The 26885-nt window shown below is 36.5% G+C and overlaps 1 protein-coding gene across 1 annotated transcript; it reads left to right on the top strand.

Moving 5' to 3' along the window:
• Positions 1 to 3133: 3133 nt before the first annotated feature.
• Positions 3134 to 21096, top strand: LOC107715880 (interleukin-6 receptor subunit beta-like). The gene is made up of 16 exons (XM_016522118.1): positions 3134 to 3253; positions 6387 to 6461; positions 6554 to 6859; positions 7450 to 7588; positions 7724 to 7896; positions 7990 to 8144; positions 9405 to 9564; positions 10386 to 10462; positions 10588 to 10804; positions 11849 to 12067; positions 13992 to 14117; positions 16607 to 16756; positions 16830 to 16970; positions 17110 to 17206; positions 18209 to 18290; positions 20258 to 21096. Exons 2-16 carry the CDS (start codon positions 6407 to 6409, stop codon positions 20795 to 20797), a joined length of 2637 nt encoding a protein of 878 aa, XP_016377604.1. The 5' UTR covers positions 3134 to 3253; positions 6387 to 6406; the 3' UTR covers positions 20798 to 21096.
• The last annotated feature ends 5789 nt before the right edge of the window (positions 21097 to 26885 follow it).

The following is a 26885-nucleotide window of genomic DNA, read 5'->3' as shown; positions in this document are numbered from 1 at the left end:
CAACTAAAAACACATCTCTTCCATCTTTATTTGACCCTCTAACTCTAACACTTTCTATTCTATTTTAATTCTATTTCATCTATTTATCTTCTCTTTTTTTATTAAAAAAAACACTAGTTTTCTATTTTTTCTATTTTATCTACCTGTTTTTATTTGTGTGTGTGTGTGTGTGTGTGTGTATTATATATATATATATATATATACACCTTGCTACGTGTACTGCGTTAGGCTAACCGAGACTTGTCATTTGCACTTATATATTGTTGCTCTTTTGTTAGTTTTGATTGCTTCTATTGTTCTCATTTGTAAGTCGCTTTGGATAAAAGCATCTGCTAAATGACTAAATGTAAATGTAATTCTTCTTTTTCATCTTTTAAATGTACTTATCTATAGTAGCCTACTGCTTATTTGTAACCCTGGAGCACAAAAGCAGTCATAAGTAGCATGAGTATATTAGTAGCAATAGCCAACAATACATTGTATGGGTCAAAATTATCCATTTTTCTTTTATGCCAAAAATCATTAGGATATTAAGTAAAGATCATGTTCCATGAAGATATTTTGTAAATTTCCTACTGTAAATATATCAAAACTTAATTTTTGATTAGTAATATGCATTGCTAAGAACTTCATTTGGACAACTTTAAAGATGATTTTCCCTCAGATTCCAGATTTTCAAATAGTTGATGTATAAATCTTAATTAAAAAAAACAATTTGACCCTTATGCCTGGTTTTGCGGTCCAAGGTCACATTTACATTCAGAATGTCTTCCAGTCTCTCGTCAGGTGGCTATAATTACACAGAAAACTGAGAGGCCGCACAGCATTTAAATAAAAGGTTATTTATTTTTAGTTTGTTTTATTTGTTTGTTTTTTGTTTTTTAATCTTTCTTCACAAATCCCAGTTTGGAAAACCGTAATGTAATTTTGTAACGATGTAATAATGTCACCGTAATGCAATGACTGGAATTTTTTTTCTCTCTTTGTATTTTTATATCAGTATGGTGCACATTATCCTATTCAAATCAATTTAAAAAAAATTATTATTTTTTTTAAACTAAAAGTAATCAAAAAGTAGTATATTAGCTGATTAAGTAGCATATTACTGATTATATTAGCTAAAATGGATTACACTACAATTTTTCTCATGTAATTTGAAATCAGTAATGGATTACAATTTGCAAGTAGGCCTAACCGTTGATCAGCTGCTTCAGATGTGTTTTATTGGGGTTTGAGATGAAATCTGCAGAAGGAGCAGGCTGCATTATCTGAGATGAATCACAAAACCAGACAGGTTTCGACAGTGCCATAGTGTTTACACTCTTCAGGAAGCCAAATTACTAATGGATTGCAGTGGTCTGAGGATATATGACTCATGAGAAACAGGTCGCACGGATTGTTATTTAGTTATGTTATTTATTGTTATTTAGATATAGCTTCAAGCAGCAGTGTATTCGCTTGCTGTGTAAATATGTTTAGTTTCTTTATTTTGTTCATAATGATTTCTTCATCAGCAGCTAAGAAGTCAATTGTGTTACATTACATAAAAATGTACATTATATAAAAATTCACAGAGAAAGTGTGAATCAAGTGTAGTGGGACCACTTAAACCGGGTTAGATTTGTTTGGTTTTGTCAACTCAAAACCAGTCCTGTTACCCTGAGTGTGTTCAACTAGCTTTTTGGTACTGGCCCCGTTTCTAAAGGTACAACATAGGGAATAGATATGATATAGAGTATACAACAGCGACACAAACTGATAACTGCTGCTTTGGATAAATATGAATTGAGTTGGGTTCAGCAATTTATGTGGATGATATCTGCAGTCAAATAAATATCCACATCTATAAAGACACTGGATAGAAGCAGATTTGTACAGCAGCACTCTTTATAATAAGATGTATGTTTATATTCCCTGAGAGATTTTCAGTGGCACAGAGATGACTTGTAGGTGTCTGTCTACACAATATTTACTTCAGCTTTAAATACATCAGCAGCATTCATTATATTAATCATTATTTTAATATTTAGAAGATGTAATTGCAAAATGAAAAGGCAACAGCACAGTGATTTAATCTGAGTTAATTCCAAATACACATAACTACATAACTTTAATTTTGTCTCACAAAGAAAATGCAATTTTATATTACTCAGAAATTGCTCTTATAAAGGCCAAATTTTACTAGGCTATTATTGGCATCTCAGTATCAACCTTTTAATATTTTTGAATTGTTTTTAGCTTTATTTTTTTTGTTTTCATTTAAATGTTTTAGTTTTGAAATGTTGTTGTATGCATTTGTCATTTTTATTTAATTTAATTTCTTTTATTTTCTTAAATGTGTGCATATATATATATAGTATTTATAGAGTTTTAGCTTTTAGTTTTAATTACTTTTTCTTATTTGTAAGTCACTTTGGATAAAAGCGTCTGCTAAATGACTAAAAGTAACAGTAAAAGTAAAATTACCTGTAGGAAGGGGAAAAAATCACCATTTTGCCAACACTAAGATTGACTGTAAAGTTTTTTTTTTAATTAAATTCCAGAAATATTAATTTATAAATTTCTATTACTATTTTCTGACTTGTTTTCTCTGATGAACGCAGAAGATTTGTCGCAGACATCTATATTTAGGCCTAGTAAATATTTAAGCTCGTCATAACACATCCTAAACAAAAGTGCAGCGATGCCAGTAAAACTCCCTGAATTTCGTAATACTGTTACAACATCAAAGGTGTTGAGCTTACAACGATAATAATACGATAATAATAACGCCCTTCGAAGCAAGATTTCATATTGAGAACATGCCTCAAAAACAGCACTAAATTGTCTGTGGCTCCATTTAATTTTGCTCTTTGTGTAAATACGCTGAGCCAGCGCGAGCTGCCATAGGCTTCAGTGAGATCACTGTTTTCCGGCAGTGGGCGATGACTAACGGGAAAACTAATAGATTATGAATCACGGGGCGTGTTTAAATGACTGACAGCTCTGCCGACCAATCACGAGAGGAGTTTCGGTATCTCGCACGTCTCGCTTCTGCGCATGCTCAGAATGCTTCGATCTGCAGAACACACTATCGTCTTCAGTGATAGTGAGCGCGATCGAGGGTCGTTCCTGATGAGTGTGCGCTTCTGTTCAAAAAACACCGGAAGTTACTTACAGAACGACCGGAAACGACATGTCGACTCGATCATCCGCGACGTTTTTTAAGTATTAAAATTTACTGTAACTCATATGATGTGAAGCCACTCTAAAGGTAAGAGAACATTTAAATGTATATATAAAGTCATAAACATTATAGTTTATGTGTGTAATTGTTTGGTATGTTAGTTTTTAACGTCTGCGTACTTTACAGGCATCGTCTTACTATCATATGTCCGTCAATAAAAGTATTGTGCTTTGTAACATTAGCCCAGTCAATAAATGTACTTAATATATCAATTATTTTAGAGCTTGTACAGACATTGCTGGTATCCTTGCCAATGATGTACATTTATTGTAATAAATGTTTTCAGAAAACCATAAATACTTAATACTATATACTTTAGTGTAAGGAGTCCACATAATCTAGAATGTATGTTATAAGCTTCAAATTAAATAAGTAGGAAATATTATAATAATCTGCAGACGAAAATATTGAATATAACTGATAAGTAGTACTTTTGAAATCCGAATATTATTCTGTTGAATTATCTATTTACAGACAGATAATTTTGTGTGTCAGGAATATATTTATCTATGACATTGTATTAAGTTGAATATCAAAGATTTGTTGTCTGTTTGTTAATGAGGGATTTGTGGACACATTATTATTATTATTATTATTAGTTTTTGGAGTCAAATCTGTAGTTTTAATTTTTAAGTAAAAAAGAGAAAATTAGACCCTTGGGGTAAGATTGCATTCATAGTGTTGCTATTATGACATGTCTTCAATTTAAATATTGGCGATTAAATATGAAAATAGGCCTGTGTATGCGTCATATAATAAATGTACCATTTTGTATGATTATTTTGGTAACATAATCAACATTTTGCAGATTCTGCAAGGTGTAGGTAAACTTTTGACTTCAACCGTATTAAAAAAGACGATATTGCAAGATCAGAAAAGGGGTTTGATACTGATTTATTTGTTTATTACATTACTGGCTTAAATACTGTATGTAAGCTGTAGTATGAAGTACAATAAGTACATGAGAGTCACGCTTGTTAGTAAATATGGTTCTGAATTCAAATTAAGTTTGATCATTTTGTTTGGCATAAAGTAAAAAATATCAAATGATACAAATATCCAAAATGTCAGGTCATTTGACCTTTTAATTACAAGGCAAGGTTATAATTTTGAGCTGTGACTCCCCAAAAGCCAGTGATATTTATAAATGTATAATTCTTGATATTTGTATTTTTTTTTTAAACACATTAATTAAAACACTTTTACCTTGAAAACAAATTTTAAACACTTAGCCTACATATTAAAGATAATGATTAAGATCTGTACATTCACATCTATTCAAGGTGTAAAGATAATGTTATTACTTTTATTTGATATTCACACCACATGACATTTTCTGAAAATGGAAACCAAAATGAATACAAAGAGTTTATTTAATGTGTTTAAACTAGATTTAAAAAAAAAAAAAAAAAGGAATTTATCTTTATTGTGGAAACAATAGTTGCATAATCATTCCTATTATCCAGTACTTTTTACAATTTTCAACATTAAAAAAATGCTTGTGTTGTAATTTAAGGAAGTATTATTATAACATCCTTCATCATTTTACATTATTTAAATTCTTTGCATAATGGCAGGAAAATGAACAAGCTGGACCTGGATGGAAATGAGGAGCTAAAGTTAATAATTGCTGAGTGAGGGTTAGACATGAGAGTGCTGACTTTAAGTTTATTTAGTTTTTTTAACCATGTATTGAAATGTTCATATCTTATTGATTTCTGTGATTTTATCAACACAAATCAACTACTAGGCTTGTATACGATCCCAAACTCCTCTCCTTAAAGAGGTGCTTCACCACTGGCAGGATTGGCTTTAAATAAAGCAATAAACCCCAAGAAGCCGTGGTTTACAGTGAATTTATAACAGCTAAGGGGCGTTGTTGTTGCCTAAAACCCCCTTAGCTGTTATAAATTCACTGTAAACCACGGCTTCACGGGGCTTATTGCTTTTATAAAACGGTTATTCCATATACGTAGTACGGTTTCACAAAATAAAACAGAGCAAATAAAGTGTAATGATATTAATAAAAACAGTATTCTTCCACCAAACAATGTAGTTCCTCAGAAACAGTTGTGGTTCCAACAAAGTGGTTGCCGAGCAACACACAGAAGTAAACAAAGGTGTATGTTTGTAGAGTAATTTACAACAGCTTCGAACGCGGCTCAACCAATCAGAATCAAGGACAGGAACTCTCCAGTTTATAATTAAACTTTGCTGTCTCTGCAGTAAAAAGCAGGGGGAAAAATTGGAAACTGGAGCTACATCATTATTATAAACTGAGAAAAAGAGCTTCCCTTCTGACAAAACAAATAAACAGGGATATGAAAGAGTACACAGTGTTCATTCACTTATACTACTGACATTGTAGCAATACAAAGCTGTTATTTTTCTTTAAATGTAGATGAGATTAGCTAACCTTAACCCAACTGCAAAACTCTCACTTCATGTAGTAGATCAGCGATACCTTTTAGTGTTATCAATAAATTGGATACATTTGAAATGCTGCTGGTTTTACATGCCAAATGATTTATTAAACAAAAAAATCCAATACACCTAAACAGGAGAGGGATATTACACAAGACTAAGAATGGAAAGTGTTGTTGTGGACATAAGAAAAACATATAAATTGATTAAATATTAAAACAGTTTTTCCAAGAAAAAACACATTTTCAAAATTTAAATAGCAGTCTTAAAGTGACAATGTTGTCCTTAATATTAATGTAGAAACATTGGTGTTGCTAAAACCATTGCTTGTGCACAGAAAAAAGACAAAAATCTTGGTTAAACCTGTGCAAAATGATGCCGTTCTTGTGTAGAGTTTAGCTGAAAACACTGAGCAAATTGGAGCGTGTGTGAAAACAGGTGAAATGTGTTAAAAGTTTTGAGAAACGTGTCTTTGTTTCAGGAACTGTATGAATGGTTTGGAAAATTGTGCCAAACGAATCAGTTATAGTGTGTTAGCAATTGAGAAAAACTGTAATATCCTAATGATTTTTGGCATAAAAGAAAAATGGATAATTTTGACCCATACAATGTTTTTTTTGGCTATTGCTAAAAATATACCCAAGCGACTTAAGACTGGTTTTGTGCTCCAGGGTCACATATGCACCATTTACATTTTCAATCTATATACTATCTTTTGACTCCCGTCTTTTCTCAGATACCTGCCTTGATGTCACAATGGGCTCTTCACATGATTTACTCTTACTCTTGATGTTTTTGCACTATGCAGTAGGTAAGCCATGTCATTTACTCTATTGCCTCCCAGTTAGCGCTTATATCGTTGTTGTTTTGATGTGATACTCAGTTCAGTGTTTTGTCACACAGGTCCCACTAATAGTTGTGTGAAGATTCTTCCAGACTCCAGCAGTAACATTGTTCTTGAGGTGGGAAAAGACTTCACCGCGACATGTCACCTCCTGGAAGGCTCCGCTTACACCTCAGATGACATTGAATGGAGTTTGGGGAACGTCAGCATTGCAAAGCAGTCTTACCGCAAAATAAATGAAACATCTGTTAGTGTTACTGTTAACATCAACAGTAACATGAGCGGTTGGTTGCGGTGCAGAGCCGCCAAGAAGTCCCTGTCATACGCACAAACGTGTATCTATGGAATCTTACTCCGTACGGGATGTAAGTGTTTTCCTGCCAAAATCACACGTGCTGCTTTAGAATTAAAAGACTTGGATTCTTCATAACTCCAGCTGTGTTTTAGTTTTGTACGTATTGTAGGGATTGCTCTCTCCAGGATGAACATTTGCTGTTCTAAAACACAAAATATTGCAGAATATCCAGTGTAATTTATTTATTTATTAAGTATTCCGTAACATTTTAAAAAACATGTTTTGAAATTCAAATGAAGTACTTTTCTTTAATAATGTTAATCCTCATTGGTTCTCTGATGTCAAATCTGGCGCGCCAACCTTTTCGAAGCATTTAATAACTTAAATATTAAAATATTATTTTTAAGTACGGCTTCAGAACATTTGGTTAATTATAACGACTTTCAGTTTTCGATGAGCTGACCCTTTAAGAATCTTCTATGCAGTTGTTTATAAACCTGTAGGAGGAAAATAGCCCTGCTGTGGTGGCAAATAGTGAAAGTCTGATAGGAATGTGAAATCTTTTCTCATTATTTGAAACCATTTGCATTATTTGCTAAACACTTGAACTTCAAGAAAACTACTTCATGCATCCATTGTTTTTCTGTTTATGACCTCCAGATCCTCCATTGAAACCAAAGAATCTGTCATGCATTGCTGTGCAAGAGGACAAGGATATTTCCTCTTACTTAAACTGTAGTTGGGATCCAGGATCGCGAAACCCGCTGATCGTCGCAACTTACACCGTTTATGCCAACGTGTATGTGTTAAAGTAACAGAAGTCCTGATAACACTGTATATGCTTCTACACCTTTTTGATTTTTTTGTCTTTTTCCAAATGACTCAAAGTGAAAGACTAGAGTGTCATTTACTTCCTCTTCTTTTTCTATTTTAGACTTGGGACAGTTCAAACTTATAAAGCTGACTGTAATCAGCATCTTGCAAGATCCTGCGTCGTCAACCTGGAAACTTTTCCGATTCATATGGTTTTAAAAGTGTGGGTTGAAGTGAAGAATGCTCTGGGGTCAGAGCGGTCAGAAGAACTTCAAACCGATTCTTCCTATTTCGGTATGATTTGGGGTTGTGAATTAGGAAAGGATGCATTTTACACTCCGTATGAATGCATCACTTCAACTGGCTTTTTGTGTGTTTGTTTTGTAGCAAAACCAAATCCTCCACTGAATGTCCAAGTCCTCACTGAAGTTAACATCCCCACATGTCTCATGGTTACTTGGAAACATCCCATTGACAGGACCATTCTGAAACTCTCTTATGCCATCGAATACCGCAAAGCAGCATCTGATGTTTGGATCGAGGTACGGTAAAGCCAAAAGCAATTCAGATTTTAAAATGGTCAGGACAAAAATTACGATTTTTATTTACTGTGAATTAGTGTTGTCAAAAGTTCCGACTTCGGCACCAATTGACACTGAAATTTTAAAAACTTTTTGAATTTTAATTTCCCGCTAGCATCTGAGCGCTGTTGAGCCGATTCTTTTTTTATTATTATTATTTATGTAGCAATTTACAATATAACAACAATCAAAACAATAAAAAAATAATATTCTACATTAAGTAGCATCAGCGTATACAAATATGAAAACATATACATCCTCAAATCCAATTTGTGTTAGCAAATTAAAACTGAAATAAAATGACAGCACATGAATGGTCATTGTGATAACAATGGATATTAAGTTGTATAGGCACTATACACAAAGTCAAAGGGTTCATAATAGGTCTAAAAAATATTCCAGGTCTCTAAGTAAATACATTATTTGTATAAATTAATTGTATAATTGTAATTACATAATGACTTTCAAAAGCTAAAGTGATTACCTTAATTTATTAGTCAGAATATGTATAACTAAATATTTTAACTAATTGCAAAAGCTGAATAATCAATAAATGTCTACTGATTAATCAGTGAAATAATCGATGATTAGTCGATTAATCGATTATCAAAATAATCGTTTGTTGCAGCCCCGCTCTTAACCTCAGGTGTGTTTCACACTTGTAATTCAGAAGCGGTGTTAGCAGTGCTTTCGTTGTGTTGCAGTGCCAAACTTGTGAAGTGTGGAACAATGCGGTGTTAGATTGTTACAGCTAGATGCTTAACAACCGGCAACCAATCAAGTGCCTCAGATTCACTTGCTTTGGACAGTCAAGAAAAAAACAGCACATTGTATGAACAGGAAAAATGTCAAACAGTGACGGAAAACGTGGAAAGAAGTAAAGAAGAGGCCGTTTTTTACCTTTCAGGAAAAGCCCATTCAGGAAAAACTTGCTAGAGCCGTTATGTAAACAGGTAATATATATATATATGCAAATAAGAATGTTAACCTGGGGTTAGGAATGTACAAACAGCAGCTTATGAAGACCCAGAATTAATTAGTGAACAGTGTGAAGCAAGATAAGCTTGGATTCTGTTACCCAGGGTTAAATATTTCAGGTGTGGAAAGCACTACTATGGCTCAAGTGCAGACAGTGCAGTACAAGCTTGAATTATTTCATCTTGCATATAACCTCTAAAAAAAGAACACACTGTTTCATTTATGAATTGATGATTGTTTTAGGTGCCGGAGAGCTTCACCAGAGGGTACATCGAGTCGTTCAGACTGCAGTCTCTGGAGCCGTACACTCAATATGTGGTGCAGATGCGATGCATTGGAGAAAGTTATAGCAGTTACTGGAGTAACTGGAGCCACAGCATTACAGAGAGCACTGCAGAAGCCAGTATGACCTGTATTATTCATAATCTCTGAAACGTTGATGGAAGGGTTCTAAAATAAATACTCCATGTCCAACTGTCCTGAGCGCGTTCACAACATCCGGCGCGTGACGTGTGTACGTGCTCTGGCATAGTAGACAGATATATATAAGTAGATGCCTCATTAGTTACTGTTTCTATGGGCCGTGATACGTTCCAAAATAACGTATCTAGAGCAGTCGAATAGGCCATCTATACATATCTATGGTAGTAATGTGCGAGATGCCCTGGGGATAAGCAGATAAACATCACATTTTCATTTTTGGGTGAACTATCCCTTTAAGAACTGTGTTCTCTGAAACTAGAACTACCCTTTTAAAGAACTAGTTAGCTACTCTAACACTACTACTAGTAACAATATTAGTGTATCTTTACAACTTATCACCTTTAGGCAAAATGTGTTCTTTTAAGGAGTTTTAGCTTTTAAGGACAACAGAGAACAGGCAAGAGATTGAATCCGAACATATGCTTTTACTAGACTCACAAATTAATTGGAATTTATTTATGAGAAAGATTATTTAGGACTAACCAGTTGAACTGAATAAATCAGACTTCCCCACACAGTATATAGGAGAGTGAGTTTGATTATTCTCTCGACTTGCTTGACTGTAAAGTGTGTGCAAACAATATGGCATTAAAAACAGTGATGTAAAAAAGCAGCTGACCTACTGTCAGGCTACTGAAATACATAGTTAATTAGTAGCATCACTGTTTAATTACTTCCCAGCATTGCGAAATGCAGCATTAATACTCATCAGGCCATTTTTACACCATCTTATTTTCTCAGAGCCGGCAAGCGCACCAGATCTTTGGAGAATCATTCAGCCCACTTCTAATAATAGAAAAGTCTCATTAATATGGAAGGTAAATTCCTTTTTTCACCTTACAGGTGCTAAAATAACAATAATAGTATTATTGTAATAAATGTAATATTCAATTGCTGTTTACAAGTTAAATAGTGAATGTTTTCATATTGTATTCTCTTGCAGGCTCCTGTAAAAGCGAATGGAAAAATACTGTTATATAACTTGAGTATCAACCAGGATAACGAGATGTTTGAAAGCCACAATATAACAGCAGATAATCTCAGACAGATGTATTCGATGGAGCTGCCAACGGGAAAAATGGCCAGCATTGAAATAACTGCGGTCAATTCAGTTGGAGTGTCTCCTAAAGCAACTTTGTTCATTCCAAGATCAGATAAAGGTATGTTAAAGACTGCAGTGATTTTGAGTTTGAAAGCTGTAAATGTAACATTTTAACCCTTCTTTTGTCCTCTGATCAGTTGTGCCCCTTTTTTGATAAAGAATGTGCTATAAATGCAGCAGCACTTTTGGCGCTTGAACTAGGCTTTGTGGCATCATCTAAACAAACGAAATGACAGCTAATTTGCTCCTTTTTAAAATTAAAATAATATTGATATTCAAAATAAGTGATCAAATAATCTTCAATGACTTTAATAATCAAAATAATCTTTATTTAATTTCTAGAAGAATCAGTAATAGCCATTTACTGTTGGCTTTAAATTTCTTTTTTGTAAATCTTTGAATAAAATTGGCCACTTGCACATTATGTTGTATATGATAGGGAACAGTGGGGCTAAAGCCACTGAGCGCTTTCCAAAACACCTGGAGTACTTCACCACCAGATAGCTTTTTGTGAGAATAAATGGATTTGTTGTGATGGAAGTGCAAAGTCAGCCATGTTCTCTGTTAGGTTCTCTTTAAAATATATAAGATATACACTAACAAATAAAAATAATATAACTGATAAAATATGAAGTGACAAAATAGTTGAAATTAACTTGGAAAAGGAACACAACGATTACAGATGGGCACAGTTTTAGGATATTATAATAATAAAAATGTTTCTTGAGCAGCAAATCAGCATATTAGAATGATTTCTGAAGGATCATGTGACACTGGAGACTGGAGTAATGATGCTGAAAATTCAGCTTTTTGATCACAGGAATCAATTACATTTTAAAATATATTCAAATAGAAAGCAGTTCTTTTAAATAGTAAAAATATTTCACAATATTACTGCTTTTGCTGTACTTTGGATCAAATAAATGCAGGCTTGGTGAGCAGAAGAGACTTCTTTAAAAAAACAGTAAAAATCTTACAGTTCAAAATCTTGGTAGTGTATAAATAAATTATTTTTCAAATACACGTTTAGTGTATATTTAATAAAACTGCTTTGTAGGGGCATGTGGAAGGTGTAATGTGTGAAGCGTTTGTGATTGCGCAGAGCTTCCTGGCGTGGAGGATATGAGCTGGTCGGTGTGTGATGAAAAGCCCGAGCCGGAGCTGCAGGTGAAGTGGACTGCTGTCCTGCCTCTTCATCACACCTTACATCTCTCCGAATACCTGCTGGAGTGGGTGAAAATCCCCCAGGCTGTGCATCAAACAGAGCTGCAGGCCGACTGGCAGAGAGTCCCTAACAATGTCACCATCACCACACTAAATGGTACCGGCCTCTATTTTCTGAAGCTCTGACTAATACGCTGGCCCACGTGGAAACTGTGCATGTTTATTTACTAGTGCTGTCAAAATTAGCGCGTTAACGCAGATGATTAATTTTCCCAGTTTAACGGCGTTAAAATAATTAACGCAGAGGCGGGGCTAGGGTTGGCCACCCCACTCACAATTACTGCTTCTGTCTCGTTTTTGTTGACAAGGATTGCATTAATTTAGACACAGAATGTCTTTACGAGCACATCAAACGGGAGCTTCAGTAGAACATCAGTGAACTGTGGTCAGATGAGATGTTGTCAGGCCATATTTCAGGAAAAAGGAATCTTCCTCTCCTGTCTGCCGTTATACTGCGTTCTCATGCGCTGTAGCCTATATCATATCATATTAAAGCGTGAATGAAACTACGAGCATGCGTGTCAGCTCTTAAAGTAATAGCAGTCAAATAACCTAATAACCCAGCTGCTGTGATGTCTGTTCATCAAAGAACAACAGAAAAAAAGAGTAACTTTTCAATATATCTTTAGTAGCTTTAAGGGTTCATTTAGAATTTAGTATTTGATAGCTTTATTCAATTTCTGTATATTTCCTACTTGCTGCTAATGTTAAAATCGATATCTCTCAATTATACTGTAATGTTGAATGGCTATAGTCAATAGTTAAATATTAGTAAAAAAAGAACAATTTCCTAGAGACATCAGTAGTATTGGTATCAGTGATACTCGCCTTCAGTCATAGAAAAATATTACAAATTTGCTGCCTTTATGTTGTTTCTACATTTATTTGAAGATTGAATGTGAAATTATTGCAATGTAAACGTATATTTAAAAACTTTAATGTTAGATGTTAGATGGGATTTTTAATCAATTGACAGCACTGTTATTTACATTTTAATCTGTTGACTGTCAGTGGCACATCTGCAGGATGAAGTTAAAAATACTAAATATGCTGATTTGAGCCAAGCGTGTTACACCGTTATTGGTAGCTGATTAGTGACTATTTTATTTAAACAACATTTATTCAGTCTCGAAAATTACATTTTGTGTATAGAAGTTATAATGTATACTCAGTGTTAGGTGTAATGCATTACTAAGTAATTAATTAATGAAAGTGAATTACTTTTTCCTTGAAAAATAAAGTAAGGGATTACTTTAAATTTTTCTGTCATTTAATTACAGTTACTTCTGATGTAATTATTGACTATAAAACAATTCTATATAAAAACAATAGCCTAGTAGATTAAACATCGAATGTTAAAATGTACTGTATGTTTCTAATGTAACCTCCCTCTAAATTATCTGGTCAGTTCAAGAATAATTTATAAAATTTTGCATTGTTTATTTGAAAGAATTAAAAGAGTAGTTTTATGTCTATCCTCGTATTGTTCAACTGGTTGAGGTTGACATGGGATTTAGAAAGCTTTAAATGCATCGTAGAGAGAGTTATAAGTGCTGTAATCTAATTACACTGTTGAAGATGTAATTAGTAGCTAGTAATTACTTACTTTTTTAGAGTAATTTACCCAACACTGTCAGTAAACAACTTGTTTAGTATGTATTAGGCATGTTGCGTACATCTGTAGCAGGTAAGTATTGCATGTTCATTTTGCAGGCTTGACATCAAAAGCAAAGGAAAGGAAGCACTGCAAGTTTTGCAGTCTGTTTTTGGCTCAATGCTAAAAATGAAAATATAACATTTAAAAAAAATACATGTTTTCAGAATATAATCCTATTGGCCCAGTGCCAAAAGATAATATAGTTTTTCAAATAATTTATAATTGTTACCAAAGCAAAGTCACAGGTCTGCTATAGAAGCTGTGAAAATGTGAAACGGATGTCTGCTGTTGCTGCAGTTTCATTGTGAAACAAAACGTTTTGGGAGCAATGTATGTGACCAAATGTCTTTCCCTCTTTCCCCAGCTGATTTGGAGAAATTCAAGCGGTACAACATATCAGTGTATCCAATTTACAAGTATTATTCAGGACACATGTGGCACTTCCTAGCAGGACGTCCAGTAACCAGACCAGCCTACATTCAACAAGGAAGTATGCATCTGAAGTCTAATGCAATTTTCTCATGTACTGAAGCACACTCATATATAGGCCTGTCACAATAGCAACTTTTTGTTGTGCGATATATTGCCCCAGAAATAATTGCGATAAGCAATTTTATTGTCATTTTAAGACCATTTTATGTCTCTTCATATATAATCATAATATAACAGCATAGTAATTAATGCGAGAAGGCCTACACACTTCCAAACTTTACATTTTTAAGAATATTTAGATCATGGAAATTAAGTATCAAAATATTAGATACCTTAAAAAACTTGAATAAATAGTAAATAAACATTTTATAAAAAAAAGTGGAAAGTAACAAGTAGAAAAAAGAAAAACGCACAAAGAACTTGTATGGAGATTTTTCCATTGACAGATTTTTTCCCTGACCTTCTTTTCTCTGCAAATTAAGGGTGCACACTATTGCTCAAAAACACAACCCCTAAATCCCTACTTAGCAGTCAGATATCCGCATGCACAAAGGCACAGATCCCTAAACAAGACCATATCACACGGTGCTGCTTTCACGGCTAGAAGAGTATGTGGGGATTCAGGGGAAAGCTTTCAATTGGTTTAAGTCATATTTGACTGCTAGAAGCATGGCAGTAAGATTTTGGCGCATATACATCAAACTCGACATTGCTTATATGTGGTGTGCCTCAAGGCTCTATTCTGGCCCCCACACATTTTTCACTGTATGTACTTCCGTTAGGAGACATCTTTAAGAAGTACAACATAGCGTTTCACTGCTATGCAGATGACTTGCAAGTATATTTACCATTAACAAATGGTAATAGATTAGAACACCTTATGCCGTGCCTCTCTGATCTAAAAACATGGCTGGCCTCTAATTTTTTATATCTCAATGAGAAAAAGACAGAGGTTGTGGTGTTCGGCCCCAGAGGAGCCAGGGATGAAGTAAAGTTTAATTTTGGCCCATTGTCTTTGTATGTCAAAGAACACGTTAAAAACTTGGGTGTTTGTATTGATAGCTCCCTGAAGTTGAACACTCAGATCAATCATGTGGCAAAATCAAGTTTTTTTCATTTGAGAAATCTGGCCAAGATTAAATCATGTCTGATATTTAAGAGTCTTGAAATTGAAATTCATGCTCTCATATCATCAAGACTTGATTACTGTAATTCGTTATACAAGGGTATTAGTCAAGCATCTATCCTGCGGCTGCAGAAGGTTCAAAATGCTGCCGCAAGACTGTTAAGACTGTTAGACTGTTGAGTTAGTGAGGCCAGCAGGGGGTGCTCACCCTGTGGTCTGTGTGGGTCCTAACGCCCCAGTATAGTGACGGGGACACTATACTGTCAACAAGCACCGTCCTTCGGATGAGACGTTAAACCGTGGTCCTGACTCTCTGTGGTCATTAAAAATCCCAGGATGTCTTTCGAAAAGAGTAGAGGTGTGACCTCGGCATCCTGGCCAAATTTGCCCATTGGCCTCTGATCATCATGGCCTCCTAACAATCCCCATATCTGCTGATTGGCTTCATCACTCTGTCTCCTCTCCACCAGTAAGCTGGTGTGTGGTGGGCGTTCTGGGGCAACATGGCTGCCGTCGCATCATCCAGGTGGATGCTGCACACTGGTGGTGGATGAGGAGATACCCCCTGACAATGTAAAGCGCTTTGAGTGCCTAGAAAAGCGCTATATAAATGTAATGAATTATTATTATTATTTTTTTATTATTGTTAATGAATATTCAAAAACATGAACACATTACTCCGTCTTTGATTTTTCAACACTGGCTTCCGGTACAGTATAGGATTGATTTTAAGCTTCTTTTATTAGTGTATAAGTCTTTGCATGGCTTTGCACCTACTTATATATCAGAGCTGCTAATTGAGTATCAGTGGAAGAACGTTGAGATCAACAACTCAAAATGTACTTAAAATTCCAAGGACTAAGTTGAGCCAGAAAGGGGATTGTGCGTTTGCGGCAGTAGCGCCAAGACTTTGGAATAGCTTACCTTCTTTACATGTCAGGGACGCTGACTCTGTACATGTTTTCAAAGTACAGCTAAAGACATATTTGTTTGCCATGGCGTATTCTTCTTGTTGATAATTTTTGTATTATTATTGTTGTTGTTTTAGGTGATTTTTCTTTTCTTTATTTGATTTGTATATTGAGATGATGTAAAGCACATTGGTCAACATGTGTTGTTTTAATAGTGCTATATAAATAAAATTGACATTGACTTTGACATATCTGCAGATGAAAGAGGCATTTTTTAAATTTGAACTAGCACCTCATGATTACACCACGTTAAGTACGAGAAGCTACAAAAGACACAGGCGCAAGTGGAATGCAAAAAAACATGGTGACATTCATTTTTATGTAAATATAATGGGCAATATATTGCGTCACCAAAAATTATCGAGGTCATGTACATATATTGTGCGATAAATCGATATATTGATTATTGCGACAGGCCTACTCGTATAACAGTTGTTGTTGTTTATCTAGCTCCAGAAGAGGGTCCTACTGTCACAGTGACTAAATCCAAGAAGAACAGTGCCGAGCTGACGTGGAAGGAGATCCCACTGGACAGACAGCGGGGATTCATCACCAACTACACCATATTCTATGAGATCGGGAACACTAAGCAATGGAAATGTATGTTCAACACGTGATGCATGTGTGATGTGTGAGGCTTCACAAGCTGATCTGTGTCGAATGTGTTTGACAGCTGTGACGGTGGGCCCTAATGTCCATACACACGTGCTGACGGATCTGGCCAGCGAAACCGATTACGTGGTTAACGTCGTGGCGTCAACAGAAGCAGGATCTGTCAAAGGCACGGGTTGTACTTTCAAAACTATGAAGTACGGTAAGTCTTTTATGCTCATTTTAATGTTCGTCTTAAATGCTTGATGATGCATTGTGATTTTAACAAGAAGCCATCACGTACGTTGAGCTGCTTAAGCGGCTGGAGGATGTGACTTGTGCTGATGCTCTCTTGACTGTAGGCGATGGAGAGGTGGAGGTGATTGTTGTGGTGGTTTGCCTCAGCTTCCTGTTCCTGACCGTCTTTATCATAATGCTCTGCCTTCGGAAAAGAGAAGTGTGAGTCACTGCTTTTCACCACTCAGAACGAAACACAAAGCAAGAATTCAACTTTAAGTCACCTCTTCTGTTCACTTCGGAGAAGCATTGGTCTGGAAATGCTGGTACAAGATTGGCTAATAGAGCCTAGCCAGTCTTTGTAAACTATGTGTAATTGTGCACATTGTATACAATTTAGAAGTCCATTTAAAATAATTAATTAAACAAAATACAGTAAAAACTAGTCATGTTTTCTACTTCGATGCAGATTTTGTTCCATAAAATAACAGTTCACAGTGAACACATCTGTCGAGCTCCAAAACATAATTTTCTCCATAATGTTTTAGCAGAATGTTCATGCTGCTCTTTTCTCTTTAATGACAGTGAATGATAACCAGGTGCTGTTTGACATTCAAAATGAAGAAAGGCACCAAAATGCACCATAAAGCTAGTCTTATGAATTGTGCGAGAAAACAATTAAATTAAAGTTGATAGTTTCTTTGGCAAATCTTTTATTCTTATTCTTCTTTGTATGTCTGGCAAGTATCACATCAGGTTTGATGACAGTAATGCCAAGCATAATTGATTCCTACTGTAGATGTAACTGATCACAATGCACCAAATATTATTATGTACATATTCAAATATGACTGAAAGCTATTCATCCCATAGGTGTATATTTTAGTGCAAGACTCCTGCACACTAATTTTATGATACTTTTAATGCTACTTTTTGTCACTTCTTCACAGTTCCTGGTCGCAATTCAAAATATGGAAGGATTGTTGAAATATAGAAAATATAGAAGGAGCAAAATATAGGATTTTGAAACTAATGAAATGCTCTTTTAATAACTTGCCCCAAATGAAAAGTGCATTAAAATCCTTATGAATTTTTTGCATTGCTTAATTTAATACAGAAACAGAAGTTATTGGTAATGTATTTTGAAGAGTAGATATATCACCTAACCCCACAGTGAATGGTGCTGTGTGGTGTTTACATTCATTTTCTGGCCTCTCTTTTCAGACTTAAGAAGCTGTTGTGGCCGCAGGTTCCAGACCCGTCTGACAGCTCCATTGCCCACTGGTCACCTGATTTCCCCATAAAGGTCAGTAAGGAATCCAAATTAAGGGTGAATTACAAAACATGTGCAAAAAAAAAAAAATGAATTAATCTTACAATTATTACGTTACCTTAAAGATTGTTTCATTATGAAGTTGTCCTGGCAGTATGCACATATAACCCAATAATTATAATATTATAATGAATAAATTATTTAATGAAATAATTTTTATTTATATTGAGCATAAAGGCAGAGTACGACAACTTTTAGTTCTGTTTTACGATTTAAATATTTATTTTTGTTGTTTGCTTAAAGGCACAATATGTAATTTTCGCCGCTAGAGGGCGCGTATTCAAAACAAACAAATAGTCAAAGACGTAGTTTGATGAGGCGGTGACTCGCTTCCGCTGCTTCCGGTCGTGCGTATGTGGGGTAAAGCAGCGGAGCTTTTATTATGCCACAGTCGAGCGCTTCCGCTCCGTCCGGTCGTGCGTATGTGGCGTAAAGCAGCGCTGTTTTATCATACTAGATACGTTTGAAAGTTCTGTTATAATGCTACTCTGTGCGGTCGTCACCAGTCTATTACAACACACAACATATTAAAGCGTCTTTGGTGTTTCCATGTTTTCTACAAAACAAAATCGAGAGTTTATGACGTCATTGGCAGGCGACAAAATGATACTATGGACACGCTCCGTGCCACTGGTTAAAATTGCTTATTTCTCTGGATTTAAACATTCTTCAAAACATTTGGGATAATGTAAGTACACAAGTCAGCAAAATATATAACACTGTTCTAGTGGTTTTTAGATATTTTAATAAAAAAATCTTACATATTGTGCCTGGAAGTGAGAATTGGGGAAGGAAAGTTCTTGTCATTAACAATCTCACAATGAAAATTGGAATATATTGTTATTTTAACAATTTTTGTTGTGGTCCATTATGACCTGGACATGTTCATTTTTATTGCAACATCAACATGTGTTCACGTATATCGCAACACAAATCTTCTCCGACCACATAACTGCATACAGCTCAATCTGTTGGGACGTTTTTAATAGGGCTGTCAAAAAAATTATTTGTCGAATTTAAAATAAAAATCCACATTCGAATGCAAAAATGTTGCATTCAAATTTTATGTGTGCGTCAGGCAGCCTTATCAGTGGCACACGAGATGCGATGACGATGTAAGTGTCGTTGCATTTTAATGCTTTTCGTAGCTTATACAGTTGAACCCACTGGATGCGGCGCTGCTACATTGTTCGTTCAAAATATTGCGGAAAAAGAGAACATCAATGTGGAGAAGATGTTATTTACAGCAAAACTGAAACCAAGCCGTTCACACACAACACATATTTATCGCATTTTCTAGAGGGACATCTATCAGCGTTGCACTCGCATCTCACACAAGAGAGCCGCATGTTTAGAAAACCATGTAAAATTAATGTAAGTTCAACTGTTAAAAAACATGTCTCGAGACTTTATGGCAGTTTTTCCCATCCCACTGCATCTCATGTTTTTAAATGAAAAAGTACTCTTTGTGATTGGTTTTCGGTCCTTTGTATTAAACTATACGTACATACATGATGCTGTTTTGTTTCTGATTGTTTAAGCAAATTAACATCTAAAGCAACATTCAAGGAAACGGCTTGCTGTAAACAGAGCTGTTTTTGACAGGGTAAAAAGGGTGTTTTTTTACACTACCATTGAGAAATTTTAACCAAACCATGTTACAGACTTCTGATGACCCCTTTTAAATATTATGCACTTTTTTCACAGATAGTCGTGTTATTTTATTGCTTTGTATAAACGTGCATTAGTAATATTTTGCTTGCTTGTGGCCTCAGGAGAGAAGCCAGAAACTTTTTTTCCCCCTAACTGAAATTATGCCTTTTAAATTCGAATATAGATAATATTTTAGTACAAAATTCCAATTTAGTTTTTTAGCCATTTTGACAGCCCTAGTTCTTACAGTTTGGCACACAGAACTAACAGCTTCTGACCTTCTCTAGGCCGACCTGCCCAAAGAAGACGTCAGCGTGGTGGAGGTGGATGTGTTCGACGGCAAGTCCCTGTGCGAGGAAGACAAAGGCGTGCTGCCGCTGAAGAAGGACAAGTATCTGTCAGAGGAGCACAGCAGCGGCATCGGAGGCTCGTCCTGCATGTCCTCGCCCCGCCACAGCGTGTCGGACAGCGACGAGGGCGACTCGGGCCAGACCACGGCCAGCACCGTGCAGTACTCCTCAGTGCGGGCCAGCGGCTACAAGGGCCAGACTCCCAGCCACCAGCCTCCGACGTTCGCTCGCTCCGAGTCCACACAGCCGCTGCTGGACTGCGAGGAGCATCCGGACCATCTCAACGAGAGCCACTCCAGGAGCTCGTACTTCAGACGCGGCCGAGAGCTGGAGCCCGGTGTCCTCGCTCCGGAGTGCGACGGAGGCTCCCTGACCTTCTGTCCGGTGCAGGAGGAGGAGGCGTCTCCCGTCGCCGAGGATCCACCCGCCTCCGCCTTGTGTTACATGCCGCAGAAGAGCGGCTACCGACCTCAGTAAAAGACGCTGGCGCTTTGGAGACGGCCCTAAGCTACTGCATCTGAATGTGCCTGTCACCAACTTTTCATTTGGCATTTTAACGATTGCAAGCATACGCCAGATGTGTATGGTAACACTAGACTGCTCACACTGCCACGTGCCTTCAGAGGGAGAACGACTGCTTGTAACTCCAGCCACTTCCTTCTGACTGACTGTTGTTTTGAACCGCATGCATGTTTCGTTGAAGCATTGTGTAAAAACGTGGATTTCCATTCTCATTTACACTACCGGTCAAACGTTTCTGAACAGGAAGACCTCTTCTGCTCACCAAGCCTGCATTTATTTGATCCAAAGTACAGCAAAAGCAGTAATATTGTGAAATATTTTTACTATTTAAAATAACTGCTTTCTGTTTGAATATATGTTAAAATGTAATTTATTTCTGTGATGCGCAGCTGTATTTTCAGCATCATTACTCCAGTCTTCAGTGTCACATGATCTTCAGAAATCATTCTGATATGCTAATTTGCTGCTCAAGAAACATTTCTGATTATTATTATCAATATTTAAAACAGTTGATCCAAAGATCAGCATTTATCTAATATAAAAAGCTTTTGTAACATTTTTCAACATAATAATAATAATTGTTTTTGAGCAGCAAATCAGCATATTAGAATGATTTCTGAAGGATCATGTGACACTGGAGACTGGAGTAATGATGCTGGAAATTCAGCTTTGATCACAGAAATAAATTACATTTTAAAATATATTCACATAGAAAGCAGTTATTTTAAATAGTAAAAATATCTAAAAGAGTGTACTGTTTTTGATGCACTTTGGATCAAATAAATGCAGGCTTGGTGAGCAGAAGAGACTTCTTTAAAAAAACAAAAAAAACATGAAAAATCTTACTGTTCAGAAACGTTTGACTGGAAGTGTACCTGTTGCTGATTTCTTGCCTCCAGCTCACAGCCGATTGGTCTGTGGTTGGTGAATGTGCCGCTTCGATTTCGCTCGCTTCCAGCATAGACACAGTGTTGTTTAGAAATTACGAACAATTTGTGCAAAGGTGCGTTATGGTATTGACACATATTAGTATTACTGGTTATGGTATTTCGAATATTAATATTTTTAACAATATGCAACAGAATGTCGACCCTAGCTTGAGTTAATCTTGCTTTCCTGTTCCTGGTGATCATTTTCTCTTAGGATAAAACTAACACTACATTGAAATGACAGTTATGAAATGCAGACATTTCATTGAATGCCTTATGTCATGTATTCATGTATCTCTGTGTGATTTTTGTTTATATCATTGCATCACTTAGGTGTGTATCACTGATTCTAGATCAAATAAAGACTTTATTCAAATGTTTTGCAGTCTATAAGCTTTACTACTGTTTCAGACTTTGTTTATTTATACTTCAGTCTATGGGTTTTGCTTATTGGTAACAGCGGCTTCTCTGACTGGCGAGTCCCACTTCATGACTGTGAGTTTTTGTAATTTGTGTCCTTGAGAAACACTGATCTAAGTGATGAGAAATGAAACTACTGTAAAACTAATATGCATGATTATGAGGCTCATCATATGTGTATAATAGTCAAGTCAAGTCACCTTTATTTATATAGTGTTTTTAACAATACAGATTGTGTCAAAGCAACTGAACAGAATTAATTAGGAAAATAGTGTGTCAATAATGCAAAGTGACAATAGTAAACATTAATTTTTCAGTTAAAGGCAGTTCATCATTGAATTCAGTGATGTCATCATCCAGCTCAGTTCAGTTTAAATAGTATCTGTGCAATCAAGTCAACGATATCGCTGGAAATGAAGTGTCCCCAACTAAGCAAGCCAGAGGCGACAGCGGCAAGGAACCAAAACTCCATCGGTGACAGAATGGAGAAAAAACCTTGGGAGAAACCAGGCCCAGTCGGGGGGCCAGTTCTCCTCTGACCAGACAAAACCAGCAGTTCAATTCCAGGCTGCAGCAAAGTCACATTGTGAAGAGGAATCATCTGGTTCCTGTGGTCTTGTCCCGGTGGTCGTCTGAGACAAGGGGTCGTCTTTACAGGGGATCTGTATCTGGAGCTCATCTAGTTGTCCTGGTCTCCGCTGTATTTCAGGGCTGTGGAGGTCCTTTCTAGGTGCTGATCCACCATCTGGTCTGAATATGTACTGGATCCGGGTGACTGCAGTGACCATCTGATCTGGATACAGACTGGATCTGGTGGCAACGGTGACCTCGGAATAAGAGAGAAACAGACTAATATTAGCGTAGATGCCATTCTTCTAACAATGTAGCAAGTACATCAGGTGTTATGAGAAGTGTTCCCGGTTCCGGTTGACCTAATTAATGCAGCCTAAAAATCCTTTAACGGATTTGAATATTAGAAGCGTATTAGTGTGTTATGTGTAAGCCAGGTTGAAGAGATGGGTCTTTAATCTAGATTTAAACTGACAGAGTGTGTCTGCCTCCCGAACAATGTTAGGTAGGTTATTCCAGAGTTTGGGCGCTAAATAGGAAAAGGATCTGCCGCCCGCAGTTGATTTTGATATTCTAGGTATTATCAAATGGCCAGAGTTTTGAGAACGCAGCGGACGTGGAGGACTATAATGTAACAAGAGCTCGTTCAAATACTGAGGTGCTAAACCATTCAGGGCTTTATAAGTAATTAGCAAGATTTTAAAATCTATACGATGTTTAATAGGTAGCCAGTGCAGTGTTGACAGAACCGGGCTAATATGGTCATACTTCCTGGTTCTAGTAAGAACTCTAGCTGCTGCATTTTGGACCAGCTGGAGTTTGTTTATTAAGCGTGCAGAACAACCACCCAATAAAGCATTACAATAATCTAACCTTGAGGTCATAAACGCATGGATTAACATTTCTGCATTTGACATTGAGAGAATAGGTCGTAATTTAGATATATTTTTGAGATGGAAAAATGCAGTTTTACAAATGCTAGAAACGTGGCTTTCTAACGAAAGATTGCTATCAAATAGCACACCTAGGTTCCTAACTGATGACGAAGAATTGACAGAGCAGCCATCAAGTCTTAAAGAGTGTTCTAGGTTATTATATGCAGAGTTTTTAGGTCCTATAATTAACACCTCTGTTTTTTCAGAATTTAGCAGTAAGAAATTACTCATCATCCAGTTTTTTATATCGACTATGCATTCCGCTAGTTTTTCAAATTGGTATGTTTCGCCGGGCTGCGAAGAAATATAGAGCTGAGTATCATCAGCATAACAGTGAAAGCTAACACCGTGTTTCCTGATAATATCTCCCAAGGGTAACATGTAAAGCGTGAAGAGTAATGGCCCTAGTACTGAGCCTTGAGGTACTCCATACTGCACTTGTGATCGATATGATACCTCTTCATTCACTGCTACGAATTGATGGCGGTCAGATAAGTACGATTTGAACCATGCTAATGCACTTCCATTAATGCCAACAAAGTTTTCTAGTCTATGCAAAAGAATGTTGTGGTCAATAGTGTCAAACGCAGCGCTAAGATCCAATAGCACTAATAGAGAGATACAACCACAATCAGATGATAAGAGCAGGTCATTTGTAACTCTAATGAGAGCAGTCTCGGTACTATGATACGGTCTAAATCCTGACTGGAAATCCTCACAGATACCATTTTTCTCTAAGAAGGAATATAATTGTGAGGATACTACCTTTTCTAGTATCTTGGACAGAAAAGGGAGATTCGAGATCGGTCTGTAATTAACTAGTTCTTTGGGGTCAAGTTGTGGTTTTTTGATGAGAGGCTTAATAACAGCCAGTTTGAAGGTTTTGGGGACATATCCTAATGACAATGATGAATTAATAATAGTCAGAAGAGGATCTATGACTTCTGGAAGCACCTCTTTTAGGAGCTTAGATGGAATAGGGTCTAACATACATGTTGTTGGTTTAGATGATTTAACAAGTTTATACAATTCTTCCTCTCCTATAGTAGAGAATGAGTGGAATTGTTCCTCAGGCGATCTATAGCAAGCTATCTGATGCGATACTATAGCTGACGGCTGCATGGTTACAATTTTATCTCTAATAGTATCGATCTTAGAAGTAAAGTAGTTCATAAAGTCATTACTGCTGTGCTGTTGGGAAATGTCAACACCTGTTGATGCTTTATTTTTCGTTAGTTTAGCCACTGTATTGAATAAATACTTGGGGTTATGTTTGTTTTCTTCTAAAAGAGAAGAAAAGTAATCAGATCTAGCAGTTTTTAATGCTTTTCTGTAGGATAGGTTTTCTTTCCCGCCAAGCAATACGAAATACCTCTAGTTTTGTTTTCCTCCAGCTGCGCTCCATTTTCCGGGCTGCTCTCTTTAGGGTGCGAGTGTGCTCATTATACCACGGTGTCAGACTGTTTTCCTTAATCTTCCTTAAGCGTAAAGGAGCAACTGTATTTAAAATGCTAGAAAAGAGAGAGTCCATAGTTTCTGTTACATCATCAAGTTGTTCTGAGGTTTTGGAAATGCTAAGGAATTGGGATAAATCAGGAAGATTACTTACAAAGCAGTCTTTTGTGGTAGAAGTGATGGTTCTACCATACTTGTAACAAGGATTAGAATTTACAGTTTTAGCTATATGAAGTTTGCACAAGACTAAATAATGATCTGAGATATCATCGCTTGGCTGCATAATTTCAACACCATCAACATCAATTCCATGTGACAGTATTAAATCTAGAGTATGATTTCGACAATGAGTAGGTCCTGAGACATGTTGTCTAACCCCAATAGAGTTCAGAATGTCTATGAATGCTGATCCCAATGCATCTTTTTCATTATCAACATGGATATTAAAATCACCAACAATTAAAACTTTATCTGCAGCCAGCACTAACTCGGATATAAAATCAGCACATTCTTTAATAAAGTCTGTATGATGCCCTGGTGGCCTGTATACAGTAGCCAGTACAAACGACACAGGGGATTTATCATTAACACTTGTTTCTCTGGATAATGTTATATGAAGCACCATTACTTCAAACGAGTTATACTTGAAACCCGCCTTCTGAGAAATACTGAAAACATTGTTATAAATTGAAGCAACACCTCCCCCTTTACCTTTTGGACGCGGCTCATGTTTATAACAGTAATCTTGGGGGGTAGACTCATTTAAAATAATGTAATCATCAGGTTTTAGCCAGGTTTCTGTCAAACAGAGCACATCTAGTTTATGATCAGTGATCATATCATTTACAAAAAGTGCTTTCGTAGAAAGGGACCTGATATTCAATAAGCCAAGCTTTATCATTTGTTTATCCATATTGCATCTGTTTTTTATTTGTTGAACATCAATTAAATTGTTACTCTTAATTTGGTTTGGACGTTTTTTGTATTTTCTAGTTCGGGGAACAGACACAATCTCTATAGTGTGATATCTAGGTGAAAGAGTCTCTATGTGCTGAGAATTAACTGATTTCTGTGACATGAGGCGGCTAGCAGACGGTCGGTTTAGCCAGTCTGTCTGCTTCCTGACCTGGGCCCCAGTTAGTCAAGTACAAACTCTAAGACTATGTGCCATATTTCTAGAGAGAAGAGCGGCACCACCCCAGGAGGGATGAAGACCATCTCTTTTCAACAGGTCAGGTCTGCCCCAAAAACTCATCCAATTATCTATGAAACCTATGTTATTCTGCGGGCACCACTTAGACATCCAGCCATTGAGTGACGACAGTCTGCTATGTATCTCGTCACCACGGTAAGCAGGGAGGGGACCAGAGCATATTACAGTGTCTGACATCATGCTTGCAAGTTCACACACCTCTTTAATGTTATTTTTAGTGATCTCCGACTGGCGAAGTCGAACATCATTAGCGCCGGCGTGAATAACAATCTTACTGTATTTACGTTTAGCATTAGCCAGCACTTTTAAATTTGCCAAGATGTCAGGCGCTCTGGCTCCCGGTAAACATTGGACTATGGTGGCTGGTGTCTCTATTTTCACGTTCCGTACAATAGAATCGCCAATAACTAGAGCACTTTGATCAGGTTTCTCAGCGGGTGCGTCACTGAGTGGGGAGAACCTGCTTAATGTTTTGATCGGAACGGTAGAGCGGTGTTTTGACCCGCGACTATGCCACCTCA

Source organism: Sinocyclocheilus rhinocerous, unplaced genomic scaffold (genome assembly GCF_001515625.1).
Source record: "Sinocyclocheilus rhinocerous isolate Xijiao unplaced genomic scaffold, SAMN03320098_v1.1 scaffold178, whole genome shotgun sequence".
In the NCBI taxonomy this organism is placed as follows: Eukaryota; Metazoa; Chordata; class Actinopteri; order Cypriniformes; family Cyprinidae; genus Sinocyclocheilus; species Sinocyclocheilus rhinocerous.
The sequence above is the reverse complement of the archived record's forward strand: the minus strand, read 5'-3'. Positions and strand labels throughout refer to the sequence as shown.